The 24,372-nt window shown below is 57.1% G+C and overlaps 2 protein-coding genes across 2 annotated transcripts in view; one reads left to right on the plus strand and one right to left on the minus strand.

Moving 5' to 3' along the window:
* Window positions 1–10,735, minus strand: part of LOC133356638 (PDZ and LIM domain protein 4-like) — a 44,107-nt gene extending 33,372 nt beyond the window's left edge. Inside the window, exon 1 of the mRNA XM_061574261.1 lies at window positions 10,655–10,735. The gene's annotated coding sequence lies outside the window, so the exon portion shown is untranslated. The remainder of the gene's footprint in view (window positions 1–10,654) is intronic.
* On the plus strand, window positions 131–12,072 carry LOC133356675 (uncharacterized). Its single transcript, XM_061574315.1, has 6 exons — window positions 131–157; window positions 3,865–3,958; window positions 4,743–5,480; window positions 5,707–5,884; window positions 6,130–7,341; window positions 11,949–12,072. The coding sequence occupies exons 1-6, from the start codon at window positions 131–133 to the stop codon at window positions 12,070–12,072; spliced, it is 2,373 nt and encodes a 790-aa protein (XP_061430299.1).
* The last annotated feature ends 12,300 nt before the right edge of the window (window positions 12,073–24,372 follow it).

The following is a 24,372-nucleotide window of genomic DNA, read 5'->3' on the forward strand; positions in this document are numbered from 1 at the left end:
TCGTCACCGGTGTTGGTTGTTGCAAGCGGGAATTGAACCCGGCTCGCCGGATTCATAGCGCAGCGTGCGAACCGCTACAAAGACAAAGATCACCCATGTAGCCTGTAACAGACCGTTGGGGGCGACGTCCATGGCCGTGGCCATGGACGTCGCGATGGCGAGCACCTTCTCTTGTCGCCGGGCGGACAGGCAACAATTGGGGATACAATTTGCAACAGCGACAGCCGTGACCTTTGCTACGTGCGGGGTTCCACGTGCTCACGGACGTGCGTGGGAGAGACGAGCGCAGGGTTTCGATGTTTAAGAGGGGGGAGGGGGGAGGGGGGTCGCGTCGCAAGTTTTGTCTCTTTGTTTTAATTCACGAATAAAAAAGAACCTCGCTGCTTCCCTTCCAGATACAGTTAGAAGCTGGCACGATTTCCGTCGGGCATTGGGGGTCACGCCCCGGATTCCGCGCTCTCCGACCCCAACTCCCCGACCTGATCCCAGCACGGGACGGCACCCTCCCGACTCAGCGGCCAACCCCCCCACCCCGGCCACCCCCCCTGGCCACCCCCCCCCCTTGCCCCCCCCCCTGACACGTGTGGTTGTTCTGCTGCGCTGCGTCACGGGCCCTCCGTAAAACGAGAATCCATAGAGTTTTGGTGATCCGTGTCTAATGCCTCACACTGCATCGCTGCGTGTAACACTGGGTAGCCTCCGTGGATTTTTGTACAATTTTAAATATTTTTTTTCATGAAAGGTTTATATTAAATTGTTTACCAAATATTAGTTTGGCAGAAGGACAACCTTTCGAGCGTGTTGGACTTGATCTCAACGAAGCAGTTTTTTTTTTCTCCCATGGACAACGATATCATCATTATTGTTGTAATAAATAAGAGTGTTTTGTTGTTGTTCTGAGCGAGGTTATAATTAGCAACAGCGCGGTGACGGTTTTAATAGATAAGAGAGTGTGTGTAAGATGTGTGTAAGATGTGTGTGATGTTGTTGATCTGAGCAAGGTTATTATAATAAGAGCTTTGGAAAAGCGACCATGGGAGGGAGACGCAGTGCGAGGGAATAAGCAGGCAGAGAGACATGTTGTGACCTGCAGTGCTGTGGCCGAGTGGGTAGGTGGGTGGGTGAGTGGGTGGGTGAGTGAGTTGGTGGCTGAGTGAGTTAGTGGGTGGGTGAGTTAGTGGGTGGGTGAGTGAGTGGGTGGGTGAGTGAGTGGGTGAGTGGGTGATTGGGTGAGTGGGTGGGTGGGTGAGTAGGTAAGTGGGTGAGTGAGTTAGTGAGTGGGTGAGTTAGTGGGTGAGTGAGTGAGTGGGTTAGTGAGTGGGTGGTTGGGTGAGTGAGTGGATGGGTGAATGAGTGGATGGGTGAGTGAGAGTGCTGACCGGCAGTGTGATGGTGGGTGAACGCAGTGAGGATGAGACCAAGCGGTCTGGGAGTCCGAGTCCTCAACTCGAGCGGAGGCTACGAACGAGCGAAGTTCACGGGAGCAGCGACCATGGTTGTCGTGATTGAAGAGTAAAGGAGGCTATTGGCTTCTGCCGAAGGAGCGACTTTAGTGAATCAGTGGAGTGCAGGAGCATCAATCACTCTGCAGCAAGGAAGGAACGAAGGCGCTTCACCCCGGATGTTACACCGTGGGTTCCATTGAGAAGCACGTGGTTCTCACTAAGTTCGTACTGGCGGGACAGGGGAGGGGAGGGGCATTGAGCCCTGGGTGTAAGAATCAATCATTTAGTATTTTATCCAAAGGTAACCTGTCGGGACATTTAGACTAACGAGTGCAGCAACGACAACTAAGCAAGACTAAAGGGGCAGTAAAAAACTAAATAACGAGACAGAAAAAAAAACACCCCACGAACAATCCTTTAATCAAATTGCAACTTGAAATCGCAATGATTTATGGAATCACTGGGGGGGGGGGGGGGGGGTGGTAGAGGGAGGGTGGTAGAGGGGGGGGTGGTAGAGGGGGGTGGTAGAGGAGGGGGGTGGCAGAGGGGGGGGTGGTAGAGGGGGGGGTGGTAGAGGGGGGGGGTGGTAGAGGGGGGGGGTGGTAGAGGGGGGGGGGTGGTAGAGGGGGGGGTGGTAGAGGGGGGGGGGTGGTAGAGGGGGGGGGGTGGTGGAGGGGGGGGGGGGTGGTAGAGGGGGGGGGGTGGTAGAGGGGGGGGGGTGGTAGAGGGGGGGGGGGTGGTAGAGGGGGGGGGGTGGTAGAGGGGGGGGGTGGTAGAGGGGGGGGGGTGGTAGAGGGGGGGGTGGTAGAGGGGGGGGGTGGTAGAGGGGGGGGGTGGTGGAGGGGGGGGGGTGGTAGAGGGGGGGGGGTGGTAGAGGGGGGGGGGTGGTAGAGGGGGGGGGTGGTAGAGGGGGGGGTGGTAGAGGGGGGGGTGGTAGAGGGGGGGGGGGTGGTAGAGGGGGGGGTGGTAGAGGGGGGGGGTGGTAGAGGGGGGGGGTGGTGGAGGGGGGGGGGTGGTAGAGGGGGGGGGTGGTAGAGGGGGGGGGGTGGTAGAGAGGGGGGGGTGGTAGAGGGGGGGGGTGGTAGAGGGGGGGGGGTGGTAGAGGGGGGGGTAGTAGAGGGGGGGGGGTGGTAGAGGGGGGGGTGGTAGAGGGGGGGGGGTGGTAGAGGGGAGGGGGTAGAGGGGGGGGGGGGTGGTAGAGGGGGGGGTGGTAGGGGGGGGTAGAGGGGGGGGGGTGAATCACAGGACGCCGCGAGCACTGCGGCAATTCGCTGCTCCATCGGCGGCGTGATCCGCGCCGACCGGCATCGCGCGCCGCATCCAAGGCCGGGGCAGGTGATTTCCCCCCTCCCTACAATAAATATTTTGAATGCAGGCAAATGGCCCTTGAATTTAGGGACAATGATAATGATGATGGCGAAAGTAGCCGGGAGAGCAAATCAATCTCCAGGCCCCCTGCGAGGTCGCGGGGGTCGCGGGGGGGTCACAGCGCGACCCCTGCGAGGTCGCGGGGGTCGCGGGGGGGTCACACGGCGCGACCTCGCGTCACGCACGCGGACGGCCGGCGCCCGTCGTCTGTCCGCTGAAATGGTTATTATTTTGTGTTTGTATCCCTGCCACGCTGTGGCCGCTGCTCGCTTGTGCTGCCCGACAGGGGAGTGTACAAGCACAACACACCGCGGACTCGGGGTGGGGTCGGGTGGGGCGGTGGTGGCGGTGGTGGCGGTGGTGGCGGTGGTGGTGGCGATGGTGGGGTTGGTGGGGGTGGGGGTTTACTGCAGATGCCATCTGGCCAGGTGTGACGAGGGCCGGCCTGGGAAGCTGCCCTTGAGCGGTGGCTTTGGGGAAGCAACGCGAGAGGATTATCACGCTTAGGTTTTGGATCCTTGACCAACGGACTTCACCAACAGCGATGCTCCACGCCGGCGCTCCCTGACCGTCGTGAATGCGCGCGCCACCCCGCACCAGTAATACAAATTATTATTATTTAAACCACGGACGAAGATCGCCTGCAACCAGTTCCTGGGGAAACGGCGGCAGGCGCCACGGCGGTGCCGGTCGCGAACCAACGGACACGGACGCCTTGCGGGCTCCCCCCTCGCACCACGCGACGATCGCGGCTCCTCCGGCCAGCGGCGCATCCCCCAACGGCCCCCCTGAGTTAGAGGTCACGGAGTTCAAATCCTGTTTGGGGTGGGGCCTTGTTTCAGCCCACAATCCCTCCGGGGGGGGGGGGGGTCAATAAAATTCGAACCACATTGTGAGTTGTCCAAGGGGAGGGAGCCCTCGTGACTACGCCACTGGATCGTGGAATTCTGTGCCGCAAGCGGGAGAGAAGGGCAGGCCGCTGCCCGGATGATCATGTCACTCGGCGGTCGCCACCCTCTTGCTCACGGGAACCGACGCCCCACCCCGACAGCTCCGGCGCCACGGCACCCAGAAGGTGCACAACGGGTTCCGGCGACGCGCATCGCCGTGGGGAGAAGCGAAACTCAAGTTGCCAGTGGAGAGAGGTGGGGGGTGGAGGTGAAGAGTGGACGTGAGGAAAGGGGAGAGAGGGGGAGAGAGGGAGAGAGAGGGAGAGAGGCCCCGGGGGAGTGCTCGTGAGTGGAGAGCGAGCGAGAGGGAGGGAGAGCGAGCGGAGTGCAGCCAGGGAGAATGAGGCCACTTCGCTCTCCCGCAGGTGAACGTCAAACCGCCCGCCGGCAGGCGGGGGTGGTAGAGGGCGAGAGGTGACCACCCCCACCACCAACACCACCAACACCCCCACCAACACCACCACCAATACCCCCACCCCCCCACCACCACCACCACCAATACCCCCACCCCCCCACCACCACCACCCCCACCACCTCTACCCCCACCAACATCCCCACCACCACTCCCACCCCCCCACCACCACCACCCCCACCACCACCACCCCCAACACCACACCCCCACCACCCCCAACCACCACCCCCAACACCACCACCCCCAACACCACCACCTCCAACCCCACCAACACCCCCACCACCACCCCCCCCCCCCACCACTACCACCTCCACCCCCACCACCCCCACCACCACCCACACCTCCACCACCCCATCCGCCCGCTGTATACTCAACACGCGCATTCTGTTGACATCGGACGACGCGCGGCGCACACTCACACAGACATACACACAGACACACAGACACACACACACAGATGTCCCCGCACTCGCGGTCACCTTGCGCGGGGTTGAGGACGCGACAGACGGCGCAGCGGCGACCTTTGCCTGCCGCACCGCCCCAGTCAGGCCCCCCCTGTGTCCTGAGCGCTGTGCGCTGTTCGCTGTGCCCCTGAATGCTGTGCCCTGTGCGCTGTGCCCCTGGGCGCCCGACCGCCCGAGCCCCAGGCACTCTCGCCGTCTCCACCTGAAACCTGCGACACGAGCGGCCCAGAGCCGCCTCGCCTCCCCTGCCTCCTGCCACGCGCCACTCGTGTCGACCCACAGCGCACCCACACCCCGAGTCCTGGCTCCCACACCCCGAGTCCCGGCACCCACAGCCCGAGTCCCGGCACCCACACCCCGAGTCCCGGCACCCACACCCCGAGTCCCGGCACCCACAGCCCGAGTCCCGGCTCCCACAGCCCGAGTCCCGGCACCCACAGCTCGAGTCCCGGCACCCACAGCCCGAGTCCCGGCACCCACAGCCCGAGTCCCGGCTTCCTCACCCCGAGTCCCGGCTTCCTCACCCCGAGTCCCGGCACCCACACCCCGAGTCCCGGCACCCACACCCCGAGTCCCGGCTTCTCACCCGAGTCCCGGCTTCCTCACCCCGAGTCCCGGCACCCACAGCCCGAGTCCCGGCACCCACACCCCGAGTCCCGGCTTCCTCACCCCGAGTCCCGGCTTCCTCACCCCGAGTCCCGGCACCCACACCCGAGTCCCGGCACCCACAGCCCGAGTCCCGGCACCCACACCCCGAGTCCCGGCTTCCTCACCCCGAGTCCCGGCTTCCTCACCCCGAGTCCCGGCTTCCACACCCCGAGTCCCGGCTTCCTCACCCCGAGTCCGGCTTCCACACCCGAGTCCCGGCTTCCACACCCGAGTCCGGCTTCACCCCGAGTCCCGGCTTCCTCACCCGAGTCCCGGCTTCCACACCGAGTCCCGGCTTCCTCACCCCGAGTCCCGGCTTCCTAACCACGAAGTCCCGGCTTTCCTCACCCGAAGTCCCGGCTTCCTCACCCCGAAGTCCCGGCTTCCACACCCCGGAGCCCGGCTTCCACACCCCGCAGTACCCGGCTTCCTCACCCCGAGTCCCGGCTTCCTCACCCCGAGTCCCGGCTTCCTCCACCCCCGAGGTCCCGGCTCCCACACCCCGCGTCCCGGCTTCCATGGACCCCGAGTCCCGGCCTTCCTAACACCACGAGTCCCCGGATTCCATCACCCCGAAGTCCCGGCTACCTCACACCCGTAGTCCCGGTTCCTACCCGAGTCCCGGCTACCCATCACCCCGAGTCACGGCTTTCCTCACCCCGAAGTCCCGGCTTCCCTCACACCCCGAGTCCCGGCTTCCATCACCCCGAGTCCCGGCTACCCCAACCCGAAGTCCCGGCCTTCCTACACCCCGAGTCCCGGCTTCCTCACCCCGAAGTCCCGGCTTCCTCACCCCGAGTCCCGGCTTCCTCACACCGAGTCCCGGCTTCCTCACCCCGCAGTCCCGGCTTCCTCACCCCGAGTCCCGGCACCCACACCCCGAGTCCCGGCTTCCTCACCCCGAGTCCCGGCTTCCTCACCCCGAGTCCCGGCTTCCACACCCCGAGTCCCGGCTTCCTCACCCCGAGTCCCGGCTTCCACACCCCGAGTCCCGGCTTCCTCACCCCGAGTCCCGGCTTCCTCACCCCGAGTCCCGGCTTCCACACCCCGAGTCCCGGCTTCCTCACCCCGAGTCCCGGCTTCCTCACCCCGAGTCCCGGCTTCCACACCCCGAGTCCCGGCTTCCTCACCCCGAGTCCCGGCTTCCTCACCCGAGTCCCGGCTTCCACAACCCCGAGTCCCGGCTTCCTCACCCCGAGTCCCGGCTTCCTCACCCCGAGTCCCGGCTTCCTCACCCCGAGTCCCGGCTTCCTCACCCCGAGTCCCGGCTTCCTCACACCCCGAGTCCCGGCTTCCTCACCCCGAGTCCCGGATTCCTCACCCCGAGTCCCGGCTTCCACACCCGAGTCACGGCTCCTCACACGAGTCCGGCTTCCACACCCCGAGTCCGGCTTCCTCACCCGAATCCCGGCTTTCCACAACCCGAAGTCCCCGGCTTCCTCACCCCGAAGTCCCGGCTTATCACCACGGAAGTCCCGGCTTCCTCATCCCCGTAGTCCAGGCTTCCTCCCCCGCAGTCCCGGTTCCTCACCCCGAGTCACGGCTTCCTACCCCGAGTCCGGGCTTCCTCACCCGAAGTCCCGGCTTCCACACCACGAGTCCCGGCTTCCATCCCCCGGAGTCCCGGCTTCCTCAACCCCGAGTCCCGGCTTTCCTCACCCCCGAGTCCCGGCTTCCTCACCCCGAAGTCCCGGCTTACCTCACCCCGAGTCCCGGCTCTCCTCACCCCGAGTCCCGGCCTTCCTCACCCCCGAGTCCCGGCTCACACCCGAGTCCCGGCTTCATCACCCCGAAGTCCCGGCTTCCCTCACCTACGAGTCCCGGCCTTTCCTCACCCGTAGTTCCGGCTTCCTCATCCCCCGCAGTCCCGGCTTCCTCACCCCGCAGTCCCGGCTTCCTCAACCCCGAGGTCCCGGCTTCCTCACCCCGAGTCCCGGCTTCCACACCCCGAGTCCCGGCTTCCTCACCCCGAGTCCCGGCTTCCTCACCCCGAGTCCCGGCTTCCACACCCCGAGTCCCGGCTTCCTCACCCCGAGTCCCGGCTTCCACCAGACGTGACCCCCCCCTCCCCGAATGCGAGCCTCAAGAATAACGCCACACAACCCCTCAATACAAGACTCGACTCAAAAGCCCCCCAATCTGCCGATCTCAACCATGGAGGCAACATTACCTCTAACCCCCCCCCCCCCCCCCCCCAGCATCAAAGCAAACACGAACTCCAGTAGCTTCCTCCACAGAGGCCGATCTTGACACCGCTGGTACCACTCATCGGCAAGTCCACTCAGCTCCACGTCCTCCTGTACCACATCACTCCATCTCTTTTCTAGCCCGTACCGCGCCCGTTTAGCCCCCTCAATCCGGCCAAACAAAAGCTGTTTCGGCATGCGGTGGCTGGGCATGCGGGCTACATGACCCAGCCAACGCAGCCTTGCCTGCCGGAGGAGCTCACCGATGGGACTTTGTCCAGATCTTTCAAGGATTTGAGAGCTCCTCACACAATCCAGCCTGCAGGTTAAACCTAGGATGGGTCGTAGGCAGGACAGCCTAAATGTTTCTAACTGGCGAAGATGTTCACCCACACTCGTCCACTCTCTCACCCACACCCGCTCTCACACCCACACCCGCTATCACCCTCACTCACTCTTCTACCCACATACCCTCAGCGACAACAACAACAGCGGGTGATAGTAGCAGCAGCAGTAGTACTAACACGGTAGTATTTGTTTAACAATCTTGACTCGACTGATAAAAGCCCGGAATTTCAAAACCGGTTGAGAGTTTGCGAACGCAATCCTCGTGAATGTACCACGTGATGTTGTGCAAGCTCCTGTGCCACTCCACTGCTGGATGATGAGGGGGTGGTGGTATTTGACCATACTGCCCCACGCTGATCGCGCATTCAAGCACTATCCAGGCCAAACACCTGCTTAGCTTACGAGATTGGACCACTCTGTATGTAACGTGTGTGTGTGTAAAAGACACACCCCGACTACAATAGAACGACAATAACTGAGCGGACAGAACTCTCCCTTCGCACATCTGTCCCTCCACATAAAACATTATTGTAAACACATCCCATCAGCCCACGCGGCTTTCTGCACAGCGCCTAATTTCGGCAGAGTTGGTTCAACACACAGCAGAGGTCGCGAACGGTTTTGATTCCTTACCCGTACCCGGCCGCACCAGGGTCGCAAATGGCTACCCGTACCCGTATCCGGTCGGGTACGGGTAGCCGGGTATCGGGTAGGGTACGGGTATCGGGTACCTGGTTGCGACCTCTGACACACACAGCAAACCTCGCGACCGGCTTCCACAGCCAAGCCAGTGAGTCTCGTCAGCGGCGGCGTTCAGGCGTTGCGCTTCAACCTTCACGGACACACACATCTCTATATCTCTCTAATCTAAGACGGAAAAGTTGCCGAGTATTTTGTGTAACACATCCCATCAGCCCACACGGCGTTCTGGGGAAGCGATTCGTTTGGGCAGCGTGGGGGTGAAACATGTGGACAGGACGAGTGTGGGGTGTGATCAGCGAGTTTTCACTGTCGGTGTGTGATCAGCGAGTTCTGACTTTCGGTGTGTGATCAGCGAGTTTTGACTTTCCGTGTGTGATCAGCGAGTTTTCACTTTCTGTGTGTGATCAGCGAGTTTTGACTTTCTGTGTGTGATCAGCGAGTTTTGACTTTCTGTGTGTGATCAGTGAGTTTTCACTTTCCGTGTGTGATCAGCGAGTTTTCACTTTCCGTGTGTGATCAGCGAGTTCTGACTTTCTGTGTGTGATCAGTGAGTTTTGACTTTCCGTGTGTGATCAGCGAGTTCTGACTTTCTGTGTGTGATCAGCGAGTTTTGACTTTCTGTGTGTGATCAGTGAGTTTTGACTTTCTGTGTGTGATCAGCGAGTTCTGACTTTCTGTGTGTGATCAGCGAGTTTTAACTTTCTGTGTGTGTAGTGTTTGTAATGTGTGTAGTGTGTACTCACAGTATGTGTAGTGTGTACTCACAGTGTGTGTAGTGTGTGTAGTGTGTGTAGGTTGTACTCACAGTGTGAGTAGTGTGTGTAGTGTGTACACACAGTGTGTGTAGTGTGTGTAGTGTGTACTCACAGTGTGTGTAGTGTGTACTCACAGTATGTGCACTCACAGTGTGTGTAGTGTGTACACACAGAGTGTGTAGTGTGTGTAGTGTGTACTCACAGTGTGTGTAGTGTGTGTAGTGTGTGTAGTGTGTACTCACAGTGTGTGTAGTGTGTGTAGTGTGTACTCACAGTGTGTGTAGTGTGTACTCACAGTGTGTGTAGTGTGTACTCACAGTGTGTGTACTCACAGTGTGTGTACTCACAGTGTGTGTAGTGTGTACTCACAGTGTGTGTACTCACAGTGTGTGTAGTGTGTGTAGTGTGTACTCACAGTGTGTGTAGTGTGTACTCACAGTGTGTGTAGTGTGTACTCACAGTGTGTGTACTCACAGTGTGTGTGTACGCACTTATGCGTGTCGTGGTGCGTGTGCACCGTGTGTAGCGGCGTTGTGTCGTGTGGAGTAGAGCACAGTGCTGTGTGTGTGTGGTTCTGTCTGTGTGTGGTTCTGTGTGTGTGGTTCTGTGTGGTGTTGTGTGTGTGGTGCTGTGTGTGTGGTGCTATGTGGTCCTGTGTGGTGCTGTGTGTGTGTGGTGCTGTGTGGTGCTGTGTGTGTGTGGTGCTGTGTGTGTGTGGTGTTGTGTGTGTGTGGTGTTGTGTGTGTGTGGTGTGTGTGTGGTTCTGTGTGTGTGGTGCTGTGTGTGTGGTGCTGTGTGTGTGGTGTTGTGTGTGTGGTGTTGTGTGTGTGGTGCTGTGTGTGTGCTGTGTGTGTGGTGCTGTGTGTGTGGTGCTGTGTGTGTGGTGCTGTGTGTGTATGGTGCTGTGTGTATGGTGCTGTGTGTATGGTGCTGTCTGTGTGGTTCTGTGTGTGTGGTGTGTGTGTGGTGCTGTGGGTATGTGTGGTGTTGTGTGTGTGGCGCTGTGTGTGTGGTGCTGTGTGTGTGTGGTGCTGTGTGTGTGTGGTGCTGTGTGTGTGGTCCTGTGTTATGTTATGGTGCATCAGCCAGTCATCTCGGTCATCTCAGTCAGTCGACCCGTGGCAACTGGGTCTGCCCCGTGACCTCCTTGCCAGTGGGCGTTCGACACTTCACGTGGCCTCAAGGTGCACATGGCCTGGCACAAGCGTCGTGGTGACGTCACCGCCACTTAGTAGCGAATGGCGGTTGTTGTTGTGTGTGTGTGTGCTGTGTTTGTGGTGTTGTGTGTGTGGTGTTGTGTGTGTGCTGCTGTGTGTGTAGTGTTGTGTGTGTTGTGTGTGTTGTTGTCTGTGTTGTGTACCGCGTTGTGTTCTCACCTGCGTACGGCTCCGGGACGAGGTGAGAATGCCCCGCTTACCTGCAGCGCGCACCCAGACCACGCCCCCACACACAAGCCACGCCCCCACACACAAACCACGCCCCCTTACACGAGCCACGCCCCTTACAACCACGCCCACACTCATAAACCACGCCCCCTTACAACCACGCCCCCACACACAAACCACGCCCCCACACACAAGCCACGCCCCCATACACAAACCACGCCCCCTTACACGAGCCACGCCCCCTTACAACCACGCACACTCTCATAAACCACGCCCCCTTACAACCACGCCCCCACACACAAAACACGCCCCCACACACAAACCACGCCCCCTTACAACCACGCCCACACTCATAAACCACGCCCCAACCACAAACCACGCCCCCAACCACTAACCACGCCTTCACACTAACCACGCCCTCACCCACTAACCACCAACAACCCCCGTCTCCCGACTAGCAACGCCTACCCAACCCACTAACCACGCCCCCAAGCGAGCCACTTCCCGCCCACTAATCACGCCCCCAACCACTAACCACGCCCCCAATCACAAACCACGCCCCCAATCACCAACCACGCCCCCAATCACAAACCACGCCCCCAATCACTAACCACGCCCCCAATCACTAACCACGCCCCCAATCACTAACCACGCCCCCATACAACCACGCCCACGCTCACAAACCACGCCCCCAGCCGCTAACCACGCCTCCACTCGCAAGCCAAGCCCCCACCCACTAACCACGCCTCCACCCTTAACCACCCACAACCCCCGTCCCCCGACTAGCAACGCCTACCCAACCCACTAACCACGCCCCCAACCACTAACCACGCCTCCAATCACAAACCACGCCCCCAATCACTAACCACGCCCCCAATCACAAACCACGCCCCCAATCACAAACCACGCCCCCAACCACTAACCACGCCCCCAATCACTAACCACGCCCCCAATCACTAACCACGCCCCCAATTACAAACCACGCCCCAATCACTAACCACGCCCCCACCCACTAACCACGCCCCCAACCACTAACCACACCCCCAACCACTAACCACGCCCCCAATCACAAACCACGCCCCCACCCACTAACCACGCCCCCAATCACAAACCACGCCCCCACCCACTAACCACGCCCCCACCCACTAACCACGCCCCCACCCACACAACCCCCACCCATAAACGGTTTCAATATCCAGCGTCTCATCAGAGTGAGGGTCGGGAGGGCCCAGAGGGCCCATCCTGCGGGGCGCGTGCTGAGAGTCGCTGTTTGCGTGGCCCCCAGCGTCAGGCCACCGGGCCCCGGAGTGGCCGCCGCTGCTGCCGCGCTGTGCCCCACGCGGCTCGCAGAGCCTCCTGCCAGCCCAGCTCCGCCTCCCACAGCGGAGGGCCACCGTGAGCTGGGCTAGCAGCAGCAGTGGCTGGTGGTGCCTCGATGGGGCCTCCTCACACGCGTGGCCCGCCTGGCTCGTGGTCGCGCCCTGAGGCTCGCGTCACCCCCCACCGTGACCCCCACCGTGACCCCCACCGTGACTTCGTGTTGTCACCGGGCTGCTGATCTGTGCTCGGGTACCACATTCCCGGTATTGCTGCGTCGACCTTCATCACAGCAGACTGCTTCCTTTTAATAAGGGATCGCCTACCCTGTAGCCGTGCAAACTAAGCGACATTCCGTGACCTCTCTCTCTGTCTTTGCTCCGGAGAGGGGCCACTGGTTCAGGGTTTTAGTGACCCCGAGGCCGGGGTGATGACCAATCTCACGGTGTGTGTGGAGGCCGACACGACAAGAGAAAAGTAGTCACCAAGGAGTGCTACCCCAACACCACCGACACAGACCTACCCCTGCCAGGGACCGATGCTGTCATCTGATCACATCACGCACGAGTTCTCCCCCCGACCCTCCCCCCCTAAGAAATGTATTTAATTTACTAAACCAATTTGTAATTGGCTCGCAGCTGGGGCAGATGATTATGTGAAATCTGACACTGCTCAGCAGCCCCGAGAGGCCGCGTGCCGGCCCGGCGCTCAGAGAGAATTCCGCTCGCGAGGACCATTCCACGGCCCTGGCCACGGTCCAGCGCCTGGAGAGACGCGCTTTGACCCCGTCGCTGGAGAGACGCGCTTTGACCCCGTCCCTGGAGAGACGCGCTTTGACCCCGTCGCTGGAGAGACGTGCTTTGACCCCGTCGCTGGAGAGACGCGCTTTGACCCCGTCCCTGGAGAGACGCGCTTTGACCCCGACGCTGGAGAGACGCGCTTTGACCCCGTCGCTGGAGAGACGCGCTTTGACCCCGTCCCTGGAGAGACGCGCTTTGACCCCGTCCCTGGAGAGACGCGCTTTGACCCCGTCCCTGGAGAGACGCGCTTTGACCCCGTCGCTGGAGAGACGCGCTTTGACCCCGTCGCTGGAGAGACGCGCTTTGACCCCGTCGCTGCAGAGACGCGCACGCCACGAGGAGACAGCTCTCCAGTCCACACCGAAAGAGCTCGTCCAGGCTCAGAGAACAGTTCACGCGGGGACAGCGTCATGCATCGAGAGCGGGGCTTCTTCACCTCTTACTGCAGCCTCGCACACATTTGATTCTCAATCGTTAACTTGTTTTTAATAACGTTAATAAACACGTAGGGCATCTCGCACCCCCCAAGTTTAAGAGCCACTGCTCGAGAGCGATGGAGAGCATCCGTCATCTCGAGACGTTGCGGAAGCTGGACTTGAAAGAGACAACAACACGTGGCCTTGACGACGCGCCCTCCGTTCTCTTCAGGAAAGGCCCGTGGGCCACTCAAAGGGGTGGCCGCCGCGATTTGTGCCTCGCGCGTGAGAAATTCGCGCGGCGAGGCACGAGGGTCAACATTCAGGGGCGCGGCGCAACGCCCCGAATGGGTGGAGGCCACTTGAGGCCCCTTAGGGGCAGATGTGTCCGCAGCTGCCACTCGAGGTGCCACAACAGCAGCCATGGCCCATCCGCCCACGTCCCCTCTAATTGAGGCCAAAACAGGGAGGAGGATTTCTCCGCCTGCCGCCTGATTGAGGCCGGTTGTTGTTGTAATGTCTGGCGTGATCGTCACAGTACTCGAATGGTAAATGTTGTGGTGGGTTTACTCTCCAGCACACAACCGGTGTGTGCTGGACTAGTCACGAATTTGGCATGTTTTGTTGACGTGACAACACTTACTAATTGGCTGTGTCGGGTGGTGGCGGGTTTAACGACAACACATTTATATTTACGTGATCAAACCCCCCCAAAAAAAATTACCCTCTACTATTGATACGATTGGTCGCGAAAGCCCTGCTCCTGCCGGGTGTTAATCTGCGCAGCGTGCAGAGTCGAGCGACGTTTCGAGAGCGGGCCCCTCTCTCTGCTCGCTGGCGTCGGGGCCAACTCTCTCGAGATGTCGTCGGAGCCATCTCGCTCCCTCTCTCGAGATGTCGTCGCCCGCGTGCGCCGCTTTTGTTTTGGTTCGGGAACCACGGACAACGAAAGGCTTCGGATATCTTTAGGGTTGAAGGCCACTTTATTCTATTGGTGAATATCATTTGGGGGGGGGGGGTCGAGTGGAACACCGCCTCCCCCCCTACATCGTACAAAACGATTTCGCTTTAATGAGTTTCAGATGCACGTGCAACATTCATCTCGACGGAGCGACCCAGGTGCCCATAATTATCTTGGCAAGTGGGCCGTGGGGTTTTTAATTTGAAACTCGGGCTCTGGGCCCGTGCCACCACACATTAATTCCCGTCACTGGCGAGACTGGAGGCTCGTTTATCTTCGGGTAAAGAGGCAACGGCAACAACGAAACAATCAATCGCTGCACGTGGGAATAAAGAAACCACAGCTTCATGATGAGGCGTGAGCAACCCTTACTCGGATGACAGATCTCCTGCTTATGCTGCAGCTATTTCTGAAGATAAACTCATCTCGTGAAAACTCGGTGTTGGAAATCGTACCACCTACCACCCCTTTGCATTGCCCAAGGCATCTCCGGCACTTGCGTTCAGTAAGCCACCACCACCACCACCAACCACCACCGATAATCCGTGAAGCGATACAGCAAAGATTTCGTCATCGGTGAACCGATAGCAAAAGCGTCCACAATGAGCAATCGTCTTCGGTGGCATTTTGGAACCGCGAGAACGTCGCACGGTACAAACCGCACGGCGGCAGAGTTGTGGCAGAATAAAAGGTAAAGGCGAAGTCCTGCAATTGTTTTGATCATCCCACTGCTGGCGGAAGAGGGCCTCGACTAGGAGTAGGAGCAGCAGGAGCAGCAGCAGCAGGAGCAGCAGCATGAGCAGCAGCAGGAGCAGTAGTAGCAGCAGCAGCATGAGCAGCAGCAGGAGCAGGAGCAGCAGTAGAAGCAGCAGCAGCATGAGCAGCAGCAGCATGAGCAGCAACAGGAGCAGTAGTAGCAGCAGCAGCATGAGTAGCAGCAGGAGCAGGAGCAGCAGTAGAAGCAGCAGCATGAGCAGCAGCAGCATGAGCAGCAACAGGAGCAGTAGTAGCAGCAGCAGCATGAGCAGCAGCAGGAGCAGGAGCAGCAGTAGAAGCAGCAGCATGAGCAGCAGCAGCATGAGCAGCAACAGGAGCAGTAGTAGCAGCAGCAGGAGCAGCAGGAGCAGCAGCAGCAGGAGCAGCAGCAGGAGCAGCAGCAGCAACAGCAGCAAGAGCAGCAGCAGCAGGAGCAGCAGCAGGAGCAGCAACAGGAGCAGCAGCAGCAGCAGGAGCAGTAGTAGCAGCAGCAGGAGCAGCAGGAGCAGTGATGTGGGTGGATTCTTGTCTCGAGGGCCAGACTTGTTGCGATACCTGTTCCTATGGTAACAAAGCCATTCGTAACAACAACCACAACAACAATATACAGTATAACCATGGCGGGATGGGGAGGCACTACCTCGCCCAAACTGGACACCTTTATTGATGTATCTTCAGTATCCATAATATAGGTTTTTGGGGTTAGCTCACGTAAATAAAAGTGTGACGTTAAACCCACTAGGGGCCGTCCATAAATGACGTCACGCGATTTGGCCGATTTTTGACCCCCCCTCCCCCCCTCGTCACACGGCGTCACAAAAAGTCAGACCCCCCCTCAAATATGACGTCACAATGCTCTGCCCTACCCCCAAAACCGTATTCCCATTTTGAAAATAAAACATGCTTCAAATCACTTTAAAATATCGTCATTGTAGTGCGTATTTAATGTGGAGCTGCACTCTGATGTTGTAGGAGAAAACATTTACTAAAAAGGAGGCGTTGGAAAGCTGAAATTTTGCATAAAATTCACTTGGAAATATTCAACGTCTAGCTAAAACTGCAGATATTCAGAATATTATATTGAAATTCTCTTATAATTATAAAATATTAAAAGTAATTATAACTATAAAAAATACTTTAAACTTTGTAGCAGAACGAAGAAAAATGGAGAGTACATTTATAACAATCACATATTCATTCCACAGAATGAAAGCCCTGGTAGAATCATTAGAATCAAAATGTTTAATAACAATCATTCCAAAAATGTTCAAAATGTAAGCTTCTCCATTCTCCCATGGAGAAGCAAAATGCTCCTTAATGGAATAAATAAACGGTGACCTTAGTAAATTTAAATAATCAAATATTTAATCATGAAAATTAATCAATTAGTGTTGTTATAACAATAATATTTAATTAACATTGATTTAAAGTTGCGCATTTTTTAAGTGACGTCACATTTCTCAAACCCCCCCCTAGTCACACATCGTCAAAAATGCCTGACCCCCTCCCCCCCCCTAGGTGCGTGACGTCATTTATGGACGGCTCCCTACCACCCGACACAGCCGATAAGTAAGGTTTGTCACGTAAACAAACACGTGCCAATTCGTTACTAGCCGGTGGTGTGTTGGAGAGTATCCCCACGACAACATTTACTATTGGAGTACCGTTAAGTTTCGCCGGTTGAGAAAGCCCTGCTACTCCTATTGCGTGTGGGAGAAAAACCGGAGCACCCTGACAAAACGCACGCATGCGAGGGTGCAACGCTCTATCCCGCGCGGTTCCCAGCGGTGGGTCCCGCGGGTGTGACGATGTCCACAACTCAACGGGTCCCGGACCCCCCCCACCCCGCTCTTCACACGGCAGAAGCAGCGGGCAGAGAGAGAGAGAGAGCGAGCCCGGTTAAGAGTTTGACATCCCTAGAAACGCCGTGCGAAGATACCAGGCCTCGATGTGCATCGTGATTGATAATTGAGATCCGCATATGCAAAGCCTCGCACCAAATTGAAGGAGGGGCATTGCCCGAAACGTCGACCGAAGCCCTCGTTCTGGCCACCGTCAGCACGCCTGGGAGCTGCTGCCCCCTAGAGAGAGAGAGAGACGTGTGGATCGCAGCAGATGTTGAGTTTGTTAGATTAAGTGCGCACAGAGAAATCGTCTATCGCGATGGTTAATTTAGAGTAATTATTTTACTAATTCTTATTTTTGTTGCCATTAATTGATTTGTTTATAATGTTTTTATTATGTTCTCAGGTTTTTTGTTGCTGTGCTTAGACAATGCAATTATTGTGCAGCGTTTTGAGATGCAGGCGACGTGAATTCGTGTAAGACTACGACTACTGCTGTACAATGTTACACCAGATGCGCGGAATGGCGACGCGCTCTGATCTAGCCCTGCCGATGCCACGCTCTGCCCCGCGTGTGAGCCAACGCATCAACTTATCCTGTTATTCGTCAGTCCTCCTCCACCTCCTCCTTCCGTCCCTCTCTCGAATCCTCGCCACTCCCGTCCCTCTCCCTCCTTACCCCTCCACTTCTTCTCGTCCCTCCCCCCATAAGCCGTGACCCCCCCCCCCCCCCACGTGTGTCCTCTGTTACGGTCACTCATTCCTCGGTCCCCTGACATTGCCCCTTGCCATCTGCATCACTCCGACTTTTGTTGTTACCCCATTAAAACAAACAACAACAACTCTGTTATAGATCGCCATGGAATAAGGTGATCGATCAATTTAAAATAAAAAACAACGAAGACGTGTCGCTCACGAATGTCTCCTGCGTGCTTACCGCACCAAAGGCAAAGACCCCCCGTATAGCCTGTAGCAGACTGTAGGGGCAAGTGCTGTTAGCGAGCACCTATAAAGGCCGGCACGGCACGCGAGGGGGTGAGTGGGCAACACCACGCCCGGCCGCCTTTGTCTCCTCAGTGGCGATGTTCACACATCGCATGAGGTACTCATTTGAGGCTAAGTCGACCTAGGGGAGGCCCAGGACCGGTTCAGATAATCGTCACCCGTGTTGGCCGTGAGCGGGAATAAAACTCGGGTCGCCAGGTTCGTAGCGCAGCGCGCTAACCGCTACACCACCACCACCAACCACCACCAACCACCATGGCGAGAATTCGTTGCGTCTCTCGCCTCGCCTCCACGCCGCCTTCTCGATTGCGTAAATACAAATGTGTTGTGTCGTGAAACCACCCACCACCAGACAACGAGTAAGCTTGTGTCACGTCAATAAAGGCGCGCCCGCAACGCGTTACTCGGAGAGCGCACGCCGGGCGCGCGTGGCGGAGTAAACCCACCGCAGCGTCTACACGTCGCGTGCGGTGACGTCCCGTCAGCAATGAGCACAACACCCATCATGATCAGGCGCACAGCCACAGCTGTGGGTACCCATTACCCGTTTGGTGTTTCAGATCGTAATCAACATACATTGCGCATGCACACCGCATGCACATTGTGCATGTACATCCTGCCGTGTTTGAGTGCAAGAGATCGCAATACCTGTCAGTGGCTTCTCACAGTTCATCACCATCGGCGTACGGTGACCTGTATAGGCATGCATTTCAACAGTGTGTTGATTACTCCATTATGATTCGCTTCCGAGCAGCACGAAGCCTCTAAGCCAGGGGTCGGCAACCTACGGCTCCGGAGCCGCATGCGGCTCTTTACGGGCTGCTTCTTGACGATATGTACGTATGTACAGTATGTACTCAGATGCATTGCGGCTCTTTAAATACTGAATTTTGTACCGAATTGGAAAGAAATGGCTCTTCTTGTTATTTTGGTTGCCGGCCCCTGCACTAAGCCATCTCCTCTCTACTCGCCGTTCTACTGCCGGGCGCCAGGGGGCGATGTGCGCTCAGCGCGGACTCAGACGACCACCAGCAGCAAGCAGCATGTTGGAGGCAGTGCCGATGAATCGAGTGCCGGGGCCCGTAGCACGATGTTATAGAGGGGCCCTAAATAAAAAAACACAAATATTAAAACACAATTTGTTTACTGGCATAGTAAAGTAATTTTATTTTTTCATTTGCTATACAGCCAGATAATACCACAAATCGCTAACCTTAGACACCCAGTCATTCATAAAAGTTGAAGGCGGTATAGTACTTTAGTAATATAGAAAGTGCAGAATCACTGAACCGGAATTGATAGCTTGAAAGTATTTAGCGCGGGGCCCTTGAAAGTGCGGGATCCGTAGCTACCACATGTGAAGCTACTACATATGTAGTAGCTACACATATGTAGCTACTTTTGCTACTAGGATAATCCGGCACTGCTTGGAGGGATGGTCTGCCCGTCATAGGAATGTGGAAAGTCACCACTAGATTTGGGTCTCCAATGGAATCGCTCCAAGCTCGCGCGAGTGAGGCGGCAGAGATATGTGGAGAACACAGACCATGTCATATTATTATCAGAGCGTGTTTGTTTGTTTGAATGTTTTTTTGCCACAAGTGCGTGTGGTTAATGCAGACTTGATGCCTTGGATAAGGTTCCTGTTTTGTGTTTGAACACCTGAACACCACGGCTTTATTGCCAGAAGGTGTGTAAAACCTATTCTTATTTTTCATCATTTTGAATACTCGCAATGAAAAGGTCCCACAGACAAGAGAGACCCGAGTTTTATCCAGGCATAGGAACGTCTTGCTCAAGGCACTGCTGGCTGACGAGCTTCCACTGGAGCCGGCTCCAGTGGAGTGTCGTCCGCTCTTCCTCGCCGACCCTAAAGAGTGGGCGAGGGTGCCCACTCTTTACCCCGCCACGCAACCTGCCGGCCCACTCACCGCAGCGTTCCCCTTTCAGTTATAATCACCCGTCATCCAGCAGTGGAATAATCGTGGCCGACGACGTACGTACGTACGGGACCTTCATGGACGAAGAGCTCACGGATTTGCCTTCAGCGGTGCCTGACGGATCGATTTCCGTGGATGCGCACGCACGCACAGCACGCACGCACAGCAAGCACGCACAGCACGCACGCACAGCACGCACAGCACGCACGCACAGCACGCACAGCACGCACGCACAGCACGCACGCACAGCAAGCACGCACAGCACGCACGCACAGCACGCACGCACAGCACGCACGCACAGCACGCACGCACAGCACGCACAGCACGCACAGCACAGCAAGCACGCACAGCACGCACGCACGCACAGCACGCACAGCACGCACGCACAGCACGCACAGCACGCACGCACAGCACGCACGCACAGCACGCACGCACAGCACGCACAGCACGCACGCACAGCACGCACGCACAGCACGCACGCACAGCACGCACGCACAGCACGCACGCACAGCACGCACAGCACGCACGCACAGCACGCACGCACAGCACGCACAGCACGCACAGCACGCACAGCACAGCAAGCACGCACGCACAGCACGCACGCACGCACAGCACGCACAGCACGCACGCACAGCACGCACAGCACGCACGCACAGCACGCACAGCACGCACGCACAGCAAGCAGCCCCCAACGCCGAGCGTGTGACCTTGCTTCGGCTTTCACGACCAATTTGCATAAAGGAGATTTTTATTCGAGGCTTTTGGTTAATGTACAACCAATAGCATGTATAACCATAACCATGTTTAACCATAACCATGTTTAACCATAACCATGTTTAACCATAACCATGTTTAACCATTACCATGTTTAACCATAACCATGTTTTACCAAAACCATGTTTAACCATAACCATGTATAACCATAACCATACATTAACCATACATTAGCCCTGGTAGGGAGCGAGCCGGCTCGCCCTGGTAGGGAGCGAGCCGGCTCGCCCTGGTAGGGAGCGAGCCGGCTCGCCCTGGTAGGGAGCGAGCCGGCTCGCCCTGGTAGGGAGCGAGCCGGCTCGCCCTGGTAGGGAGCGAGCCGGCTCACGGCGAGGCTCACGGCGACGGCGGGAGCCGTCAGCTCCGCGGGGGGACACTTTTATCCGCAGCAGATCGGGGGGGGGGGGATGTCACCGCCTTGAAGTTGAGGGTGGTGAGCGAAACACATTCTGCTGATGGGGATAGGTGGTGGGGGCAATGAAAATGTCACGACTGTGGCTCGGCAGCAGTTAAAGGGCTAATTGGATTCCGGGCCGTGCTGTTGGAAAAGGCGGATTTAGGTGGCGGGGGTTGACGATACCATCTCGCGCAATGTTGTTATCGTCTGTGCCGCGCGCGCTCCCGACGGCCGGACGGTGGCAAGGTGAGCCGGGCCGAGGCGAGGCGCTCACTGCCAACTGGGATTTGAGCCCAGAAGACGTAAATCAGAGATCACCGCGGGGGAAATTGAACTCCATTTTATTCGCCGGTGGGGGATGGTGGTGGGGCTCAGATAGGAAGCTGATAGAGAGGAGTCTGTAATTTAAAGGGATTCGCCTCGATGGGGGGGGGGGGGGGGGGGGGGAAGATACCGCGAGTCGTCGATGGGGTGGAGCGGTGGCGCAATGGTTAGAGCAATGCCCCCATTAACCTGCTAACCTCATGGTGGTTGTGCCGATCCTTAGCCATAACAAACCTGGGCGGGTTCAAATGAATTTGTTTGAGCAGGCTGAGACTTCGCGAGACCACGGATACCGTAGTCGCATTTGCACAGACGACCTGGGTCACTGAGAACAATAGCTGACAAACAATAGCTGAGAACAATGGCTGAGCACAATAGTTGACTAACTAACTAAGGGAACGGGGGGGGGGACAAGCAGCGAAGCGAAATATAAATCTGCCAAAAAAACCGAACTGCAATTACAGAGGAACTCGAAAACGGTGCGGCAACATAAATCGATACAAACTAAAACGTACACTTCCTGCAAACGAAGTTTTGCTCGGAGAAAATAAATTACTTTATCGGAGCATCAGTGCTGAGCCCTGCACACGTTCATCAACCCACGCCGACCAGCGTGGTGAAGTTTCTGGTGAAACGACCGCCCCACCGCGTCCTCTCTGTGTCACCAGAGGCAGCGGGGTGCACTCGACACTTTGTACAAAAAAACCGGTTTCAGTGAAATATAAAAGACGTGGAAAATGATGATCGCCCGAAAGAGGCAGGTTGGAGCACGCAGCTTTGTTGCTGAGATTCTCTCCAGCTGAGATAAAAAATAAAAAGTTTAACTGCCATCCCATAAAGATACCTAATGTACAACAAGGCTCGATTGAATGTGATCTCTACATCCAGAGGTCAAGCCTCTGGTCAGATAACATTGTTTACACACGGCCTGTGTGGAGCACTTGGTCACATATTAAATAGAGCAGAGCACGGGGAGAGAGGCGAGAGAGGGGAGAGAGAGGGGAGAGGGGGGTGTGAGGGCGTGGAGTCTGCTGAGCACTCCCCCAGCACGCGTTCTCGCGCATCCGCCTCCACGCCTCGGCTTCCACAGCTGGTGGCGGGGCCGGGGGAGGCGCAATCACAGCCGCCACTTCGGACTCACGCCGCGCGCTTCGAGGTCAAGCGCCTCTGAAGAGACCGCGTCCAGCCACTGGCCAAGCAAAGACTCCCTGCTCTCAGCGACGTCACCATGGACGCGCAAATCGACGGCTCCCCCGCCCCTCGCCCCCCCCCCCTCTACGGAGGGGTTCAGGGCCCGGAGGCCCGGCAGGAACGACCCCGGCCGGCCGCGTCGCGAGCCCTCCTCGTGGCCCTGGCACGCCACGAGAAGGGGGAGCAGCAAAACAAAGTGTGAGCCACCCCATCTGTTCCATCTGTACGGGGTTTAGAATCCCCCACCCCTCGCACACGCGTGGGGCTTTTTCTCCAATAGGCACCGGGTTACTCCCACGAGTAGACACGCATCACTGGCTGACAACACGTTCAAGATTATTGAAGGATTCGCAGATTGTTGGCAGCACCGATACTCGCCGCGTGGCTGCTGATGCTGATGCTGCCGGCGGATCCTCCTCGGGCCTCTGAGACGTCTCCCCCCCCACTCTCTCTCGACCGGCTGCGAGAGCGAGTGAACGATCCCAAGGTTGGCCTCTGGATTGGCTCATCAAAAGGGTGCTGATTGAGAATGCGATGCGATCGAGCCACAGGTCAATCAAACGGCGTCGGTAATCCGACCACGCGGCGCGTGGCGAATTCGCACGGCGAGGACGTGCATGCAGTGGGCAACATTGCAGGGGTGGCAGGGCAATGTTGTACTGCACTGCGCTGCTTTGATTTTTTTTTCACAATTGTTTTACTGAAGAAAAAAATGCTGCACTATTGACGGCTGTGCCGGATAACGTGATTTAAAAAGAAAATCAACTTCTTCGGTATGTTGGCCATCAGTTCAGAAGCTAAATGCAAATGTCGAGGTCAGGCTCGCCACTACGAGAGGGCTTTCAGGGGTCGTGCTGCTGCTGCTGCTCCTCCATTGAAGGAGCAACTGAATGCGGTGATTTACGAGTGAATAGGGCCCATTGTTTGGGTCACGTGGCCACAATCGCATTACTACGAATGGCTTGTGTCTTACATGTTTCCCTTCACGGAGGAGATGTGAGCATCGGCCTGATGATCGTGGTGGTGGTGTCCTGATGTGGTCGATGGTCACCACCACCGGAGTCTTCAAGTATTGCCAAAGCCAGGACGTGCGGTGTTCGTGTCTCGAGTGAGGTGTTCACGAGGCACGCCCACGTTGTTCCACTCTGCTGGCAGAGCGACAGTAGCAGGTGTTGCCTGATCCAGCTCAGATTCGCTGATGGTCGAAAAATGTGATAAGAGAGTAGGCCGATAGAGCAGATGATGAAAAACAAAGTTAATTAAGCTATTGTGCAGCCATCCGTGGGCAGATGTGAAATGAACATTAATATTCAACGTCCTCTGCTTTCGAGCCCAATATCATGATAAATACATTTCTATTTTTGTTAAACAATCAGATCGTGTAGGTCTAATGTCAATTCGAGCGATGCACCTTCCTCCACCTGACACAGACGGCTGTCACGATAGACAAACGTTCCCAAGTGATTTATAGTTTTTTCTTTGTAAAACATTGCTCGCTTCTCAACGCGAAGTGGATTTCTGGAAGGAGTAGAATAAGATCAATGGGCATATTTGTCCCGGTGACACCTTGATTTGTGTGGCTGTGTCTGTTGGTTGGCGTTATAACTGGCGCGATCTGGCCGACCAAACTAATTATGGATCCTGAATTGTAAATTGATCCAACGTGTCAGTCTTGACTACACAGAAAGCGAGTGCCAATACGGGGATAAAATACACTCGGGTGTCTTGCTTCTTGCTCAAACGATTGCAAGCAGAATATTGTCCCAGTACAACGTGGGATGTTGGGCCATTGGCTCCACCCACACTCCAACTGGGATACAAGTTGGAGTTCAAAAATGGCACGACTGGATTTTCCAGAGGAAGCGAATCACGGTGATCTGTCCTGGATGTTATGAAGGCGCGCGTTAGTGTCTCAGCATCAGGCTGAGAAAAATGCGTCGCAGCTTGAGCAATGTGTCATAGATATAAAAACAAGATACCTCGGTCA

The sequence above is a fragment of the Lethenteron reissneri genome, chromosome 55 (genome assembly GCF_015708825.2).
Source record: "Lethenteron reissneri isolate LAM-NWPU_2019-01 chromosome 55, ASM1570882v1, whole genome shotgun sequence".
In the NCBI taxonomy this organism is placed as follows: Eukaryota; Metazoa; Chordata; class Hyperoartia; order Petromyzontiformes; family Petromyzontidae; genus Lethenteron; species Lethenteron reissneri.

Coding starts and splice junctions, on each gene's coding strand:
- LOC133356675 (XM_061574315.1), top strand. CDS start 131: ATGGCCGTGGCCATGGACGTCGCGATG. Junction 5,481..5,706: donor TCCCGGCTTCCTCACCCCGA/GTCCGGCTTCCA, acceptor CACACCCCGCAG/TACCCGGCTTCCTCACCCCG. Junction 7,342..11,948: donor AGTCCCGGCTTCCACCAGAC/GTGACCCCCCCC, acceptor CGTGGCCCCCAG/CGTCAGGCCACCGGGCCCCG.